General features: G+C 47.3%; 1 protein-coding gene across 2 annotated transcripts in view; it reads left to right on the forward strand.

The window, feature by feature from the left end:
* LOC119402023 (transportin-3) overlaps window positions 1-17,181 on the forward strand; it is a 66,391-nt gene that overhangs the window by 36,451 nt on the left and 12,759 nt on the right. For both annotated transcript variants that reach the window (XM_037669057.2, XM_037669058.2), the window contains exons 15-20: window positions 1,691-1,830; window positions 7,887-8,078; window positions 9,477-9,568; window positions 10,407-10,489; window positions 13,477-13,678; window positions 16,635-16,751. In XM_037669057.2, the coding sequence (XP_037524985.1) occupies window positions 1,691-1,830; window positions 7,887-8,078; window positions 9,477-9,568; window positions 10,407-10,489; window positions 13,477-13,678; window positions 16,635-16,751 (826 nt within the window). The remainder of the gene's footprint in view (window positions 1-1,690; window positions 1,831-7,886; window positions 8,079-9,476; window positions 9,569-10,406; window positions 10,490-13,476; window positions 13,679-16,634; window positions 16,752-17,181) is intronic.

Consider the following 17,181-nt stretch of genomic DNA (forward strand, 5'->3'; position numbering starts at 1 on the left):
GCCTTTTTTTTTATAAGGAAAATGGGGGCCAACAAAGTTTGGCATGTGCGTGCTTGACCTACTGGTTTTCTTTGTTGCATTGCGCAGTGCTCCTTTCTAATACCAGCACCACACGGTGCACTGCTGATTGCGATTAAACCCGATCGGAATCAAATTCCTCAGTAGTGATTGGCTCCTCTATGTAGCTTGCTTGAAGGAGCCAATCACGACCAAGCAATTCATTCTGGATCAGGCCCAGTTGCGATCAGAAGCGACCGTGTGACACCAGTATAACATTTTCCTTCTTCCATTGCAGAAATTGGACCTGCGGAAATTGGATACGGTATATACTTGTGGCATTTGCCACATTTTTTTTTTTCGTCAAATTTTGCTCAGGTGTGGGTTATACGTGAATCAGGCCTATTATTACACTCATTATTAACACCCTGTAGTGCCATTGCAGCTACTCTGTCGGATGATTAAAATATTGGTCAACACTATGAACATTTTGTTTCGTTGTTCATCGCTGCATTCGCACTAATCACTGTCGGATGAGCTCACCCCATTGGCACACTCCCAAAGCTGATTGTCCTCTGTGCCGTCCGTGGCATTTGACAGCCCCGTAAGTCTAAAGCTCTTTGCAACGGTGTCTACTGACAACGAATGCCACGTTTCTGTCGTGTTTTAGTCCTTTCTTTTTTTCATATTTTCCCATCCAGAAGAGGGGGTGTGAGCCAGGTATGTAGCCAGGAATTTTTTTCGGGGGGGAGGCACTTGCTGAAAACCTTGACTATTTGAGAAAAACAGCTATTTTCATTATTTATTTTTGGTAAAAACACCTACTTCTCCAAAATTTCGGGAGGGAGGTGGCTCCTAAGCCCCCCCCCCCCCGGGCTACGGGCCTGGTGCAAGCTATAGACAGGGGCGCCATATACACGAGTATATGCGGTAATTGTGTCTTGTGACAGTGGCTGCTTCCAAATCGCGCCATGCTTCGTTTCGTCGCACATCTGCATTGTGGCGAAAGAGACTCTTGAGACCTGCTACGGCAACAAACGGATTGGAACACGAGAGTGTTGGCTCAAGGCTGAAAGATAATTAAACATGACAGGAGTTGTGGCTTCAAGTAACGCCGCTTCAGACCTGCAGTGAGAGCATAAAGCTGAGAGAGTTAGAAAAATTGGGTGCCGAAGAGTTTTATCGTCCGAAATTTCTGACGTGCCTTATTTTTAATACCTGTCCGCCATGGTGGTGTAGCGGTTACGGTGCTCGGCTGCTGACCTGAAGGTCACGGGTTCGATCCCGGCTGCGGCGGTCTCATTTCGGTTGAGGCGAAATGCTTGAGGCCCATGTACTGTGCGATGTCAGTGCATGTTATAGAACACCAGATGGTCGAAATTTCTAGAGCCCTCCACTACGGCGTGCCTCATAATCATATCGTGGTTTTGGCACTTAAAACCCCAGATATTATTATTTTCTTTACCTCTTTTGGGGCATGGGGTGGTGCCCCATAGAAGTTCTACGTTTGACATTTTCGAACATTTGCACTCTCCTAAGCTGTGTGCATTGCAAAGAGGATGCCACTCTTTGGATGCTGTTGGTGTTTGTTGCTGTAGAATGATTCTGCTCTCGGACTAAATGAAATCAGCACTGGAGGAAAAGCTTTCGACTGTACCGATTCGTTTTCCTCTTTTCTTTTGCCACTTTGCAGGGAGGAGAACGACACAGTCCCCGAGGTGGTGGAAGCCATCTTGAAGCTGCCTGCCGAGTCGCACACGGCCGTGCGACACACCAGCATCCAGCTCCTGGGTGAACTGTGCGAGTGGATTGACAAGCACCCACAGTACCTTGGTGCGTGCTTGATTTTCTGTCTCTTTTAAGGGTTATTCGTCAAGTCTAGCAACAGTGTGCTCTTTTACAATGGCTGTAGTGTACGTGCTATATTTGACGGTATGTTTAGTCACCGAATTTTCCAGGCAGTTGGTTAACACACTTAAGCCACGTCTGTCAGAACCTTGCCCATTACAGTCAACTGCCGATTTTTCGGACGCCCGATTTTCCGGACATGCTCGAAAATTCGGACGCTTTCGCGGCACCGTCACCAGCCCCATAGACGTCAATGTATTTGAACGTCCAAAATTTCGGACGCTGAAGCTATTCCGCGTCCGATTTTTCGGATTTTCTGCCCAAATTGCAGGTCCGAAAGGCATTATTTGAAGCCCCCACCTCTGCCGCGTCTATCATCTCGTAGGTTCGAACCAGCGATTTCGCGAGTCGATCTGTTTGCGACAGTAGCACAGTCCGAAAGTCAGCTTTGCCGCAATGCCAAAGCGTTATGGGGTGAAGCAGACCAGAAATTCAAAGGGGCCGCTATCGCGGCACCGTGCGGCGATATTACGGATAAGCAGCGGAAATGTACGGAGGCATGATGTCGGCAGCTGGCAAACGCGCCAGTACGGCTTAATCGCTGACAACCCTTACGATAAGCATTTTCAGTTAACTGCTCGGTAGTGCACGTGGCCTAGCGCATGCGTACTGCACGCATTTAATAGGCGAGAACCCAAATGCGCCGCGCCGCCATTCTTGCTGTCTTTTTGTGCGAGACCGCTAAGTGCGCCGCATACGCGCGTTGCCTTCGCGGACGAAACCAGCTCGCCATTGCCGCGCCCGTGTGCGGTCAGGAACTAAGTGCGCATCACGAACCCTTTCATGATAAATGCGTGCGTACGATAGAGCAACAGTAAAGTGACGGCGTCAGCTTAGTTGGCGATGTGTTGCACACAACTAGAAACGATCGGCTTGACACGGCAGCAAATGCTGCGTATCGGAGGCGATTCGGCGATGTGTGTGCGCATGTTTACATGCGCACATGCATCGGGGAAAGCCGGATGAGTCGTCCGCTCTTCCGCCAAAGTCTTTGTGTTCCACGTCATCGTTTACAAACGCTTCATGCGAGATAGCCGTAATCTATTCCGCGCTTTGCTGTTATCAGCGGCGCTCATCACGAAATGCAAAAGTGGCGGTTGGCACGTACGTAGTTAAGCGGGGTTCGCGGCAGGTACCGAATGTATTTGCGAGAGCCTGGGCGCGCACCAAAATGCCTGATAATTGTGCTGGGAGGCATTAAAGCTATTTCGGACGTGGCTGTGGCGATTTGACCACTTGAGCAGAATAAAAAAGCATGAATTTGTTTTTTCGGACTGCCCGATTTTTCGGACGATTTCGCGGTCCCTAGGGAGTCCGAAAAATCGGCAGTTGACTGTAAATGCACCCTCTTAATTAAAAGTGATATTCTTAAGCATGCTGTTCACTTGGCATGGTTGCTTAGTGGATAAAGTTTTGCCCTGATAACTTGAGGACCTGGGTTTGAGTCCTGTCAGTGGCAGCCACATTTCGATCATGGCAAAATGAGAGAACAGCCATGTACTTAGATTTAGGCTCACGAGATAGAAGGAACTGATGCACAGGACAAGTGCAGTGCTTGTTCTGTGCATCAGAGTTGTTTCTATGTCCTCTGTTGAATCTGCATTATGTACTGTTTAAGATTATGAACCAACTACCCCAGCAATGAATTTTGTTAAGTAGGAATGCATTCTTAGTATAATAATTAACTCCGAAGACAGGAGACACAGATAATGAGAGGCAAAACAAGTGCTGTCTTTCAACGGAAGCTTTATTGACATGTGCTGTGTGCATATGCACACCATTAGTACAGATTTCAGAAAACAAGGAAAATGTGAACTGAACTGAACATCAAAAATCACTAAACGCTAAGGTTACATTTCACTGAAGTAACCAATTGTCACGTGACAATGCTCGTTTCATCTCTTGCTCATCTGTGTCCTGTCCTTGTGCGAATTGCCATGACTATAATTACCGTATTTACTTGAATCTAACGCGCACATTTTTTCCAGTTAACCGGGTCCAAAAATATCATGCGCATTATAATCGAGTACCAAAAAAAAACTTATCATATAGTCGACGACCGATAATTCGGACTCCACGGGGAACATGAATAAGTCCGAATTATAGAATGTCTTAAAAAACGAACGTGTCAGAAAAAAAAATACTTTTATTGACGCTTCAGGGTCCCGGTGGCCGAAAAAAGTTGTCAGTGCGTTGCTGCACGCACTTCCGCTTACGTGCAACCAAGTCCGCCTGCATCTCCGCCAGGGTGATGTGATCACTGTACGATGACGAGCTGGTTTCGTTTGTGAAGGCAACGGGTCTGTGTGGCGCACTTAGCAGTCGCACAAAGAGGCAGCATGAATGGCGGCGCGGCACGTTTGGGTTCTCGCCTATTAAATGCGTGCAACTACGCATGCAACTGCACCAGGCCACATGCACTATCAAGCAGTTGACTAAAGATGCTTATCTAAGGCTTGTCAGCAATTGAGCTGTACTGGCGCGTTTGCCACCTGCCGCCATCGCGCCTCCGTGCATTTCCACTGCTTATCCTTAAAGACATCGCCGCACGGCACCGTGATAGCGGCCCCTTTGAATTTCCGGTCCTCTTCACCCCATAACACTTCGGCATCGCGACAAAACTGACTTTTGGACTCTGCTACTGTCGCAAACAGGTAGGTCGACTCGCGAAAGCGCTGGTTCGAACCTACGAGATGATAGACGGGGCAGAGGTGGGGGCTTCAATTATTGCCTTTCGGACCTGCAATTTGGGCAGAAAGTCCGGAAAATTGGACGCTGAAGAGTTTTAGCGTCCGAAATTTCTGACGTTCTTGTCCATTGACGTCTATGGGGCTGGTGACGGTGCCGCGAAAGCGTCCGAATTTTCGAGCATGTCCGGAAAATCGGGCGTCCAAAAAAATCGACATTGACTGTATCTGCCGCATTTCGTTGTCGTCGGCGCGGCCTTCGGCGCTGGCTGTGAGGGCACCGTTGGCGCCATTAACTCAGATCTTTTGAGACAGCAGAGCATAAAATAAAGCAAGTCTCAAGATAAAAATGAACGCGCGCGCAAAACGCTTTACTGCAGACGCATTCAACAGAATGGCGGCGATGGCAGCGCAGCGCGGGGATACAGGAACCGGAATGTAGGATGTTTGCAATGTCGATAAGATTTCCCACAGTTGACCAGTGCCTCCAAGATCGGCATTTCCAATTACAAATCTCTGAGGCATAAAGTAGCGATCGAAATAAATCCTCATAGATCACCAATTAGCTTTCGTTTTGATCTCTGAGACCATAGTTTGTATGGTACGGGTGCCGGAGGAGATAATGGCTGGTGATTCGGCATGTGCGACAGTCTCGGACAGGGTCCGGATTATCGAATGCAGATCTCGCAGCTGTCCGAAATATCGGTCGTCTTGACACATTACTTCTATGGGATCATCGGCGGTGCCGCGCGACTGTCCGAATTACCAAGCATGTCCGAATTATCGGTGTCCGATTTATCGGTCGGCGACTGTATTGCCATCGGCATTTCAAAAAATGGCCGCCTCCTACGCGCCTCTGCCATTTCTGCCATTGTTTCAGTTCGTATGTGTGCTGAGGAGTTTGTCATCTCGTTCTGTGTTCGCATCGACGCCATGGAAGTGCCGACTCCAAATACTCGACGACTGCACCACGATGCCGCATTAAAGAGAAAAGTTGTTACATGTGCAGAGACGGACGGAAATTCAACTGCATCGCGGTTGTTCGGAGTTCCCGAAACATGCGTGCGAGACTGGTGCAAACAGAAGCAGAAGGTTGTTGACAGCAAAGCTTCATGAAAAGGTTTCAGTGCACCAAAGCAGGGCCGGTTTCCTGAAATTTAAGAGCTGCTCGCCGAGTATGTGCTGGAGCAGCGAGCGGCACAGCGGCCCGTGACGACAGATGTGCTCCAGGTCCGGGAAGTGCATTTAGCCTTAGAAAAAGGGCTAACGCGGAGCGCTTTCAAAGCAAGCAGGTGCTGGCTCACAAACTTCACGAATAGGAAAGGCTTTTCTCTTGGAAGGTGCACAGGCATATGCCAGAAGTTGCCAGATGAGTATGAAGAAAAGCTTCACAGTTTTCAGAGGTTCGTCCTAAACTTGTGGCACAACAATGGCTACCTGCTTGGGCAAATCGGGAATGCCGATCAGACGCCTCTGTACTTCGACATGCCTGGCACCACAACCGTCAAGAAGAAGGGGGCGAAGCAAGTGCACGTGTTGACATCCGGCCACGAGAAAACAAGAGTGACGGCAATGCTTTGTTGCACCTCAGATGGGCACAAGCTTGCCCCGTACCTCATATTTAAACAGAAGACGCTCCCGAAAGGAGTCGTCTTCTTCCAAGTGGCATGATTGTGTGAGCCAACGAGAAAGGTTGGGTGAAGACGGACCTGGTCGCGGATTGGATCTATCACATCAGGCGGAGGCCCGGTGTTGGTTTCGGCCTGTGAGCGATGGTCGTGCTCAACGCGTTCAGGTGCCACCTGACCAGCGGGTCAAGGACAAGCTCGTCACGTGGCAATACGGACCTTGTCATCATACCTGGCGGCATGACATCACAGCTTCAACCGCTCAATGTCTGCCCCATCCAGTCGGTGAGTAACAAGATTCGGGCGCTGTACACCGACTGGCTGATCAATGGCCGACACGATTTCACGCCAAGTAACAGGATGAAGCACGCCTCTCTGCAGACTTCGCTCGATGGTTGAAGGATACGTGGTGTGCGATACCATCGGCCATGGTCATCAAGAAATGTGGCATTTAAGACTGCCATGGACGGTACCAAGGGGGAGATGCTCTGGGTCGTTGACAGCGAGGAGGACTGATCCATTACACGACTCGTATTGCCGCCGTAGTGGTGACAGTTTTAGCGGCAAGGCCCGCTGTTTGACTTAGTGTTTTATTTTTTGAAACTTTAGTTCTTTAAAACCCAAATACTTGTTCTTCTGAATGTGCTAAGGTTGACTCCTACGGACTTTTTTTGTTCTTTTCTGGCACAAAAAATGGGTGCGCGTTACAATAGACGTTTAAACTTTTTTTGTTTTGGTCGTGGAAACGGGTGCGCGTTACAATCAAAGGCACGGTAGAATCGTGTACCGTATTTACTCGATTCTACCGCGCCCTCGATTGTAACGCGCACCCGTTTTCCGCAACCGAAAAAAAAAAAAAAAGTACAACATCGATTCTAGCGCGCACCCATTTTTCGTGAGAGAAATGAACAAAAGAAGTCCATAGGAGTCCACCTTCGCACATTCAAAAGAACAAGTATTTGGGTTTTAAAGAACTAAAGTTTCAAAAAAGAAAAAACACAAAGTCAAACGGTTGGCCTTGCCGCTGAAACTGCCACCACTATGGCGGCGATGCGAGTCGCGTAATGGATCTGTCTTCGTTGCTGTCGGACAACTCCTTGTCGCTGTCAACGCTCTTCGATTTCGACAAACCGGCCCTGCTTTTGTCCACAGAAACTTTTTCGTGAAGCTTTGCTGTAAAACAATCTTCTGCTTCTGTTAGCACCAGTCTCGCACGCACGTTTCGGCAACTCCGAACGACCGTGATGCGGCCCGATTTCCGTCCGTCTCTGCACATGTAATAACTTTTCTTTTAAATGCGACATCGTGGTGCACTCGTCGAGTATTTGAAATGGGCACTTCCATGCCGCCGATGCGAATGCAGAAGGGGATGACAAAGTCCTCAGCACACGTACGAACTGAAACGATGACAGAAACGGCCGAAGCGCGTAGGAGGCGGCCATTTTGAAATGCCGATGGCAATACGATAACCGAGTTTTTTTCTTTTTCGGTACTCGATTCTAACGCGCATGCGATTTTTCGACTCGTTTTGCCGAAAAAAAGGTGCGCGTTAGATTCGAGTAAATACGGTAAATACGTTACTATCACAGTAATGAAATGTTCTACGCGTTGGACTGTCTGTTGTAATCAGTGTGCTTGAAAGAGTCCCATGTTCTTCACTTTGCAGATCCAGTGCTGACGTTCCTGCTGCAGGCTCTGCAGACGCCGAGCCTGGCCAGCGTGGCAGCAGCCTCCCTGCAGAACGTGTGCGCCACGTGCCGCACACAGATGGTGGCACACTTCCCCGCACTGCTGCACATCGTCAGCGCTGTGGACACCTTGAGCGTCTCAACCAGCGCCGCTCTCGGGCTGCTCAAAGGTGCGTCGCCATCGACGTGTCCTTTGGTGCGAGTGCTCCGAGATCAGTTTTGTAGATACAGTTAAATCTCAGTGTAATGGACTTGATCCCGACAGTTTATTAAAATAATATCTGGGGTTTAACGTCCCAAAACCCAAGATATGATTATGAAAGATGCTGTAGTGGAGGGCTCCGGGAATTTTGACCACCTAGGGTTGTTAACGTGCATCCGAATCTAAGTACACGGGCCTCAGGCATTTTTGCCTCCATTGAAAATGCAGCTGCCGGGATTCGGTCCTGCGACCTTCGGGTTAGCAGTCAAGCGCCATAACCACTAGACCACCGTGACGGGGCCCCGACGGTTTATTAAAGGGACACTGAACAAAAATAGGAAAAAATGACGAAAACATCGAAATACCATTTGGAAGGTGCGACTGTTCCGATAAACAGAGTCTAATTCACCTGTCTTTGAACAGTTTGCTGTATTTGTGGAGGATTGTCAACGCACGGTGGCTGCACGTCAGTGCAAGCAGGGCTGTGCATCGACGGCTGTGACATCAAATGTCCCCGTGGCGGAAGCAGAGTGCATGTTTTCCTCTCCTGCTACTTTCCTTTCTCGACCTCTCCTTTGCATCCCACTCTGCCCCTTCCACAAAGGCGCTGAGACGTGAACCACTCTTTAGGGGCTTTACCTCACTCTGGAGCATTGTTTGCTGCCAGTGCTGATCGTAGTGGTTCTAGGAACCATATTGGAAACGGAGCAGGTTGAGAGATGCGGGCGACGGCTGGCAAAGTTGGCACGCCCATTTCTGGGGGACGTTAAACGTCGCCAAACACGCTTTTTGTAGCACGGCCACTAGACGTGGCAGTTTGTGAAAAACGCATGAAATTCATTATTTTCCTATAGTTTATGCCTGAAATAAAGGTTGTGTCTACCGATTTCAGCACCCAACCTTTCAATGTGACTGAAAATCTCGGCGGCAAAAATTTTGTACAATATCATTGTAAAGTCTCTCTCAATTATTAGTTGTGTCTATCCAGAAATCTTAATTGGTGTTTGCCACCCTTGTGTTCCCTTCTTCAAACCGGTAAAACTAGAACGTTTCTTATACTTCACGAGTGCAATGCCCGTTATAGAATGTCTAATCATGGTGTCGACAAACACGGTAATGATTTCTCGAATTATGTATTAAACAACAGCTTCAATGAGGTCTTGAATACTACTGAGGTGTTCAGCTTAAATGTGGACGACTCTGTACAAGATCTCTTCACTTTTTATCATTCTGTTCTCGTGCAAGCCAATGGCGTAGAGCTTTTTCATTGTTAGTATAGCGTTTGTTATCCTAAACGGTATCATTATAAGGGGACTCGACTGTATTTCGTGATTTGTAAATTTGTTCGATACTGGCCTCTCTGCAGGTGCGGTCTTGGTTCTGGCCAAGATGAGCCCCGAGCAGATCACGGATGGCATGCGGCAACTGTGTAGGCTCCAGACGGAACGATTAACACGGGTGAGCTTCTGTGCTTTGTTTTTTTTTCCTTTTTATTTCTGCATGTGCACGCTTTTCTGTCAACGCTGAGCAAAGCCCAACTTGAAGCATTCTCAACTGCTTCTATGGGTGGGAGTAAAACTGAGAATCAAGTTTCGTTAAGAGCCTGCCCTCTTCTGGCATCTGTTGATAATGGAATGTCAGTTGTATCTTGTTTGTAAGGTTAAGCAAAGGATATGAAAGCTAAAGTAACTAAAGAAACATTGAGCCTCACCTTTGTCCATTCGGTCATGGACAATTGAAATATGAACACGTTAGGGCTAATTAACATGCATTCTTTCATTTTCACCGGAATTGGTGATGTCAGCACTATTTTGGTTTGTGCACCTAGTGCGAAGCCCAGCAGTTTCTTGCTACGGCATAATTGTTGCGCTGAGGTTGTGCTGATGAATCATTGCTTATGAAAGCTGTTCGCATTTCATTTGTCTTTGACTGTACATGTTCTCCTGTTTGCAATTGTCATTTTATCCAGAAGGGCTGCTCATTAGGTGCCTGAAAAGACTATCGTTGCAGTGGCATTATAGATAGGATCAGCGACGCTTCTTTGGAGCTAGAGCGAGGACAGAAGAAAATACCTATTCTGAAAAACCATGGAACCATCTTTTCTTTCATTGTTCATGTCAGTGGTCGCTTACCATGTGTAAGGTTTTTTTTATGTTCCAGGTTACCCGATTCGATATACACTCTGATCAGGCTAACACCCGGATTTAGTATTTTCTGCTTTCATGATTCTAATTTGCATGTCTTTGCACATTTCTTTTCCCCTCGAGGCCTTTAGTGATGCTTCCGCGCTGTGCAGGTCATAAACGCTGAAGAGACAAATGCCGAGGGGAGCCGGTCCGAGCCGATCATCTACCTAGACCGGCTGGCCGCTATCTTCAGGTGAGCGCTTACCTACGTTTTGTCTCAGAGGGCAGAGAGTTGGCCTTGTTAATGCTGGCTGACTTGAGACATAATGAAATATTGCGCAAAAAAGAAACTACCTTAAGTCCGCTTCACTGCGCCGCCACACTTCCTAGTTTCCTAAACCAGTTTGAATTCATCAATTCAAACTGGTTTAGTGGTTCAGCTTAGTGTGTGTTTAAAAGGGTCATGAAATGCTTTTCCAAGTAATGATCGAATGACCTCAGTATTGGAGTTTATCGCCTCGCAAACCGCCTCGCAAATCACAGCGGGAGAGCGATCGCGTTTCATGACGCGCGCTGACGTAACTTCTTTCCCCCGTGCCATCCCTCCCTGTCTAGCTTCCAGTGCGCTCGTCGTCACGAGAGACGAGAGAAAGCGCTGAGAGCGTGCACCAAACCCCCGTAACTCCGCTGGTTCTTGACGGATTCGAGAAATTTTTGCGGCAATCGATTCGGGAGGCAGTAAACTCCGATACTGAGGTCATTAGATTATTACTTGGAAAAGTGGTTCATGACCCCTTTCATGACCCCATACGAACGAAAACAAAAAAATTGGTGATCTTTTTCTGCAATGCTTGAAATAAAGCATTTTTACATAAAAACTTGCCAATCGTTTGTATTGATCCTAGTTCATTGCACAGGTCAGTAATAAAGAAACGAGCATATAAAGTTTCATTGGAAAAGATTTATTTAGGGGTGTGCGAATATTCGAAATTTCGAATATTTTTCGAATAGTGTTTGCTATTCGATTCGATTCGCACTGGGATTTTACTATTCGAACTACTCGAACTTCCCAAAAACAAATACAGTCATCGTCCAATTGAAAGTGACCCCTTCAGATTTTCAATATGCTTCACCTCATTACACTCGTGTTGCGGCAAAGCTGCCTTTCAAGCTCCTTTACGGTCGAACTTAGCCAAGAGACAGTCAACGTCAGATTGGAAATGGTCCCTAGATTTTCAGTATGCTTCACCTCACCACACCCCGGTATTGCAGCAAAGCTGCCTTTCAAGCTCCGCTACGGTTGCCAATGTGTTAACTCAAGAAAACGCTGGTTCCAACTTGGAGATGAAAGATGTGGCAGAGGTGGGAACTCAATTATTGCTGTTTTCGACCTGAAATTTGGGCAGGAAGTCCGAAAAATCGGAAGCTGAAGCTTTTTAGCATCCAAAATTTCAGATGTTCTTATATATCGACGTCTACGAGGCAGATTTGGAACTCCGGACTTGAAGGGAGCACACCCTTGTCCGCCACATCAGTTGGGCTTCCACAGAAGTTGAAAGAGGAGGAGAGGCTGAGAAAATGGCATCTTTGCCTATCACGTGTGAAGTGTTGTCGGCAACACTTTGGTTGCACCAAATCATGTACATAAATAGAATTCGGCCTCTACATTGCCTCATTCTTGATAACACAACTATGAAACACCACCCTGCCAGCGCTTCATCGACCTAGCGAAAAGAAACACTTTCATGTTGCTATCTCATAAGAATATGCTTAGGAATCCTCTCTGACTTTTTTCTGCAATTACACTTCGAAGTATTCGAAAAATATTCTAGAAATATTCGAGAAATATTCGAAAAATATTCGATTCGATTCGCACTCACACTCCAATATTCGAATTCGCTTCACACCCATAATTTTGCTATTCGCACAGCTCTAGATTTATTCCTTATGAAGTTACAATTGTTTGCGCTACAAAAAAGTGCAAAAAAATAAAGTTTTGAGAAAAACAAGTTTAAAGTTTTCCAATGCTTGTACAAACAGGATGATGATGCCCTAAACAGTTCAAATCCACCAGGCTCATAGCTAGGGCCCTCCTTAGATGCCCTGAGCTCTTTTTGGCTTTTGTTGCTGCCCGTCTTTTCTTGCAGTGTTGTTTTGCTTCGCCAGTGAACTCCCGCTGGGCTTTCCTTACACGGTATTGGTCCCTGGTTTAGCATGCTACGATAATGTGGTGGCCACGTTCGATGCCTGCTTCTGTCCAAATAGCTGCTACATTTCTGTTACCATCATAAAAATTAAAAACTACGCAGCATTAGCATGAAGCGCACGCAAAGTAAACAACAGAGACGCTCATAGCTTCACGCGTCCCCCTTACGGATGTTTAAAGCAACGTTTGAAAAAAGAACGCCTTACAGGTTAGTTGTCTTTAAATAAGTTTATACTTATCAAACCAAAACATAACAGAAAAATTACAACATCTGCCGCTGATGTTCGCTAACTTATCAGTTTCTGTTACCACAAAACACTAGTTTCGGTTTCGCAACTGTTCACCACATGTTAGAAAATTGGCTATAACTTGGGAACTACATAAGATAGAAACATAATTCTTTTGGCAAAATATTCTTGAATGTCTGGGGATTCTTGGAATCTAAAAATTAATAAATGTGTTTTTTAAAAAAAGATGCGTTTTCAAAGGTGGTGACATACTGCTTTCTCTTTTCTCTCGTCACGACGAGCGCACTGGAAGCTACACAGGGAGTGACGGCACAGGGGAAAGAAGTTATGTCACCGTGCGTAATGACTTTGCGCGTGCATGATGAAATGCCATTGCTGTCTCCTGCTTTGATTCCTGTGTGCGAGTGTGACTCACTGTGTAAGGTTAGCAGGCTATGGAGCGCTGTGCTGGCACGTGGCGGCACCCAGTAGCAAGAAGCACATCTTATCCAAACGCCACACTCGATTTATGCTGGCTGTAGGCCAGTAGCAAGCTATCTGCTGTTCGTTGTCAAACAGCGGGTACCGACATGTCCGAAGAGAGTGAGCACCGGCCTCTGTTTGAAAAAAGGTTGCCTGAGAAAATGGCAACTTCGCGCTTCGCTTCTAAAGTCTCTTTGCTGTGCACGACTGCAAGATTTGGCTGAGATGTTAGTAGCAGTGACTGCTTTCCGCAGGATGTGTTTTCGCATTAAGCCCGAGGGCTGGTTCATGACCCCTTTAAACCTTCCCAAATCTTGGCTGCAGGAATACCAATGTGAACATCCCATTGGGCCAGCCCCACCCGTGCCAGCCAGTGGTGGAGGAGGTGTGGCCGGTGCTGTCCCAGGCATGCCACCGGTACCAGGCCGACGAGAAGATCACTGAGCAGTGCTGCCGGTGCATCCGGTTTGCAGTGCGCTGCATTGGCCGGCATTCGCACTCCCTGCTGCAACCACTCGTCACACAGGTGCGTCTGTCGGTTCAGTGGTATTACTACCGTATTTACACGATTGTAGGTTGACCTCTTTGGTCGAAAGTTGAAATCCAAAGTTGGGAGCTCGACTTGCAATCGAAAATGAAACTAGGGCCACCAGTAATGGTGGGAAAAATGAGAATCGGGCACACTGTGGTGCAGTTACAGCATTATGTTTGCTTTTCGGCTCTGCTTGTAGCATATACAGTAATACCTCGTTAGCTCGAAGTAGTAAAAACTGGGAAAAATTTCGAGATAAGCAAAGTTGCGCAGATTGCCGTGAAAAATTTAGTTCTTTCCAAAAAGTTGCTACTACTTACCAGCTCCATCGGCAGCTTTTAATCCTGCTTTTTATAAAGGTTTGAAAGAGAAAAAAAAATAACATACAAGAGACGTTAACCGGCTGGGTTTCGCGGCACTGCCATTTTATTTAGCAGAGAAAAACTGCATAATGCCAGTCTGCTTTACGGTCGCACTCGGACCTAGGAAGGCGTCCTCTAGCTGCTTGATGCATCACATGAGTCGCTCTTCAACCTTATTTAGCAGCAAGCACAGCAAGTTCCTCGTTTCGGCAGATGTCGGCACCTCTCGAGGTGGTTGGTCGTCGTCGCCATCGTCTTCGCTGTCCCCTCCATTTGTGGCCATTTCGACGATTTCGGCGTCCGAAAGTTCTCCTGTCGCTGGCACATCATGCTCGCATGGCGCATACTCGTGAAAGGTCACATCACTTTTGGTGGCACCGTTACCGGTAATCTTTATCACCTCTTCACAGAGTTCCTCGCAGTCTGTTAATTCATCCGTCTCCGCCACTGGCAAACTGGCGGCACGTGAAAACCCCCACCCCGCATATGCAAAGCAGTTGGCGATGGCCACTGTGCGTACTTGCTGCCAAGTGCTGCAGAGGAGATGCACTGCTCCTAGCAGGTCAACTTCGTACCCTTTGCTGTTTTCATACGATAATAAAATTCTATCAAGCAGGCTCTTTCTGTAGATCTTGCGGGCAACTTCAATCGCACCTTGGTCTATCGGCTGCAGCACAGAGGACATGTTTGTCGGCAAAAACTCTACTGTCACTGCCTCCAAATTATCTATTTTGCCGTGGCCTGGGCAGTTGCCCACAATGAACAGAACTTTCCTGTTGTTCTTAGCCATCTTGCTGTTGATGGCGCTAACACACTCTTTCAGAAGAGTTGCCGTCATCCACGCTGCTTTATTGGCGCGATAGATAATGCCATTCGGCAGTCGCGCATTTTGAAAGCACCTATAGGCTTGAAAGCTTTGCCAATTATCAGTAAAGGCAGTTTTTTATCACCTGTTGCATCGGCTCGGAAAAGGACCGTCCGTTGTTTCCCTCATGAGCACGCTACACACTTCAGTGTGAAGGTGCAGCTCGGCAACATCCTCTAAAAGAGCGCTGCCTCGTCAGTGTTAAAGATGTCTCGGTCGACATAATTCTTTTGCAACACGGCGAGCCGGCTGCTGTGCCAATTGTCTGCAGGGACTGCGTCGACAGTGACGTTCTTGCCGCACACGGACTTGGACACGACACTGTTCCTTTTATCGAAGCGGTCAAACCAGCCACTGCTGCAGCTGAAGCCTGTCTGCCCCATTTGCAAGGCCAGAGCGTCTGCCTCCTCCATCATTAATGCTGCGGTGACGGGAAGGTTGGTCACTCGGGCATTTTTCAGCCACGCCATCAACACCGCTTCAATGTCTGGGAACTTCGAGCCTTGAACCCGCTTCCGCTGGTTGGAGAAGCTCTCTTTGGATGTCCATTGAGCACCTTCTGCTTGTTTTTGAGCACCGTCGAAAGCTTAGACAATAGATGCTGAATTCCTGCAAAATGCTCGATTTCGTTCGGCCTCCTTTCTCCGCTATCTTGCTTTCCAGCCTTAGTGACTTGCGCTGCTTTAGTGGCGCCATGCTCACCGCACTTGCGCTCCTCACAGTCAAGTTGCCGCTCCTCACAGTCAACGAAAAATCCGTACCGTGTTTGTTGCGCTGATTGAACGGAAATCGCATCTCTGAGACAAAATCACGTGCACTGCACAAAGCGAACGAGACGAACTGCGCCAAGCGTGGACGAAGGACCTGCATGACGTGCCACGGGGTTGCTTGACAAAGTTGACATGTCGCTAAGCTCTGACTTCACATTCAGGGAAAGCATAGACAAGCATAGACTGAAGGAGAACAAAAATAAAGGGACTTAGGCGCAGCAGCATCGTGCGAATCTTGTGAACTGTCCGGCGGCGGAATTTTCATTCCCACTCTCAATCAGCATTTCAAGATATCCGCAGTTAGGCCCAAAAATTTTTCCAGATAAAGGGCAGCAAATACATGGGATGTATGGGAAATAGTTCGGTGGTGTGGAAAATTTTGACTTAGCTGGTTTTATGTGAGTTCGAGTTGAGGTATTACTGTAATTATTATTGCTCGCTTGTTTTGAAGAAAAAATTACTGTACATTGTGTTCTAAGGGAATTGAAGACTTCAAGTGTTAAGTTTCAGGAAATTTTGTTGAGTCAGTGTGGCCAAAATAAAAAGAAAGCACATCACAATTTGCTCAGTTTCCATAGCTAATGCACTGGAATTGGGAGTGTCAGCACAAAATTCAAAAGCACGAAAGTTTGACCTTCACATTCTTTTATTATAATGAGGCTATGCTCACCAAATTGACAAAAAATGCAGCCCTCAAAGAACAATTTTCCATCTAAATGAAAAAAATATTGTGGACATATTTGCAAGTAAGCTCGTGTAACGTATGCATTTATTTGTTCTTTGCCTTTTAGTTCATTTGTAACCACCTCTCTTAGAAAACTGACCCTTGCTACAATTCTTCAAGAGTTCTGTGGTCCTGCCTGTATAAAAATAACCTGTCGGAATGATTGATTGATTGAGCTGATTTATCATTTCACTTAAGTATCCCTTTAAATCTATCTCTTTCTCAACAGATGGTGCAGCTGTACCAAGTGCACCAGCACTCCTGTTTCCTCTACCTGGGAAGCATTCTGGTGGACGAGTACGGCTCAGAGTCGGGATGTGTTCAAGGCCTCATCGAAATGCTACAGGTCGGTGGCATCACCTGTGGAGGGTGGCCTGCTCTGTGATCTTGCGTACAGAATACAGTCATTACTAGATAAACTACGTTGCATCTCAGTTCATCGAGAAGTTAGTTTTGAATAGTTTCTCTCTGGGCCAGTGGATCGTGCGTCAGCTCCTGTTACTATTAATTTACCTGCAAAAATTGCCTGCCGCGTCTCGGTTCAGCATTCTAAAGGCTCATTCACACCGAAGGCGGGGCGGCCAAAGCGGCAAAGCGGTGAGGCGGAAAGCGGCAAAACCTCGTCTCCAGGCGGCGAAAGCGGGGCGGAAAACGAGGCGGCAGGTCCGATCGCTCTCGGACCAATTTTTTGCCGCTCGCCACTACTCGCCGCTTTGCCGCAGCCAATCAGAACGCGCTGCGTCGATGGCGCGGCGGTGGTGCAGGTGTCTCTTTGG

Source organism: Rhipicephalus sanguineus, chromosome 8, assembly GCF_013339695.2.
Source record: "Rhipicephalus sanguineus isolate Rsan-2018 chromosome 8, BIME_Rsan_1.4, whole genome shotgun sequence".
Lineage (NCBI taxonomy): Eukaryota > Metazoa > Arthropoda > Arachnida > Ixodida > Ixodidae > Rhipicephalus > Rhipicephalus sanguineus.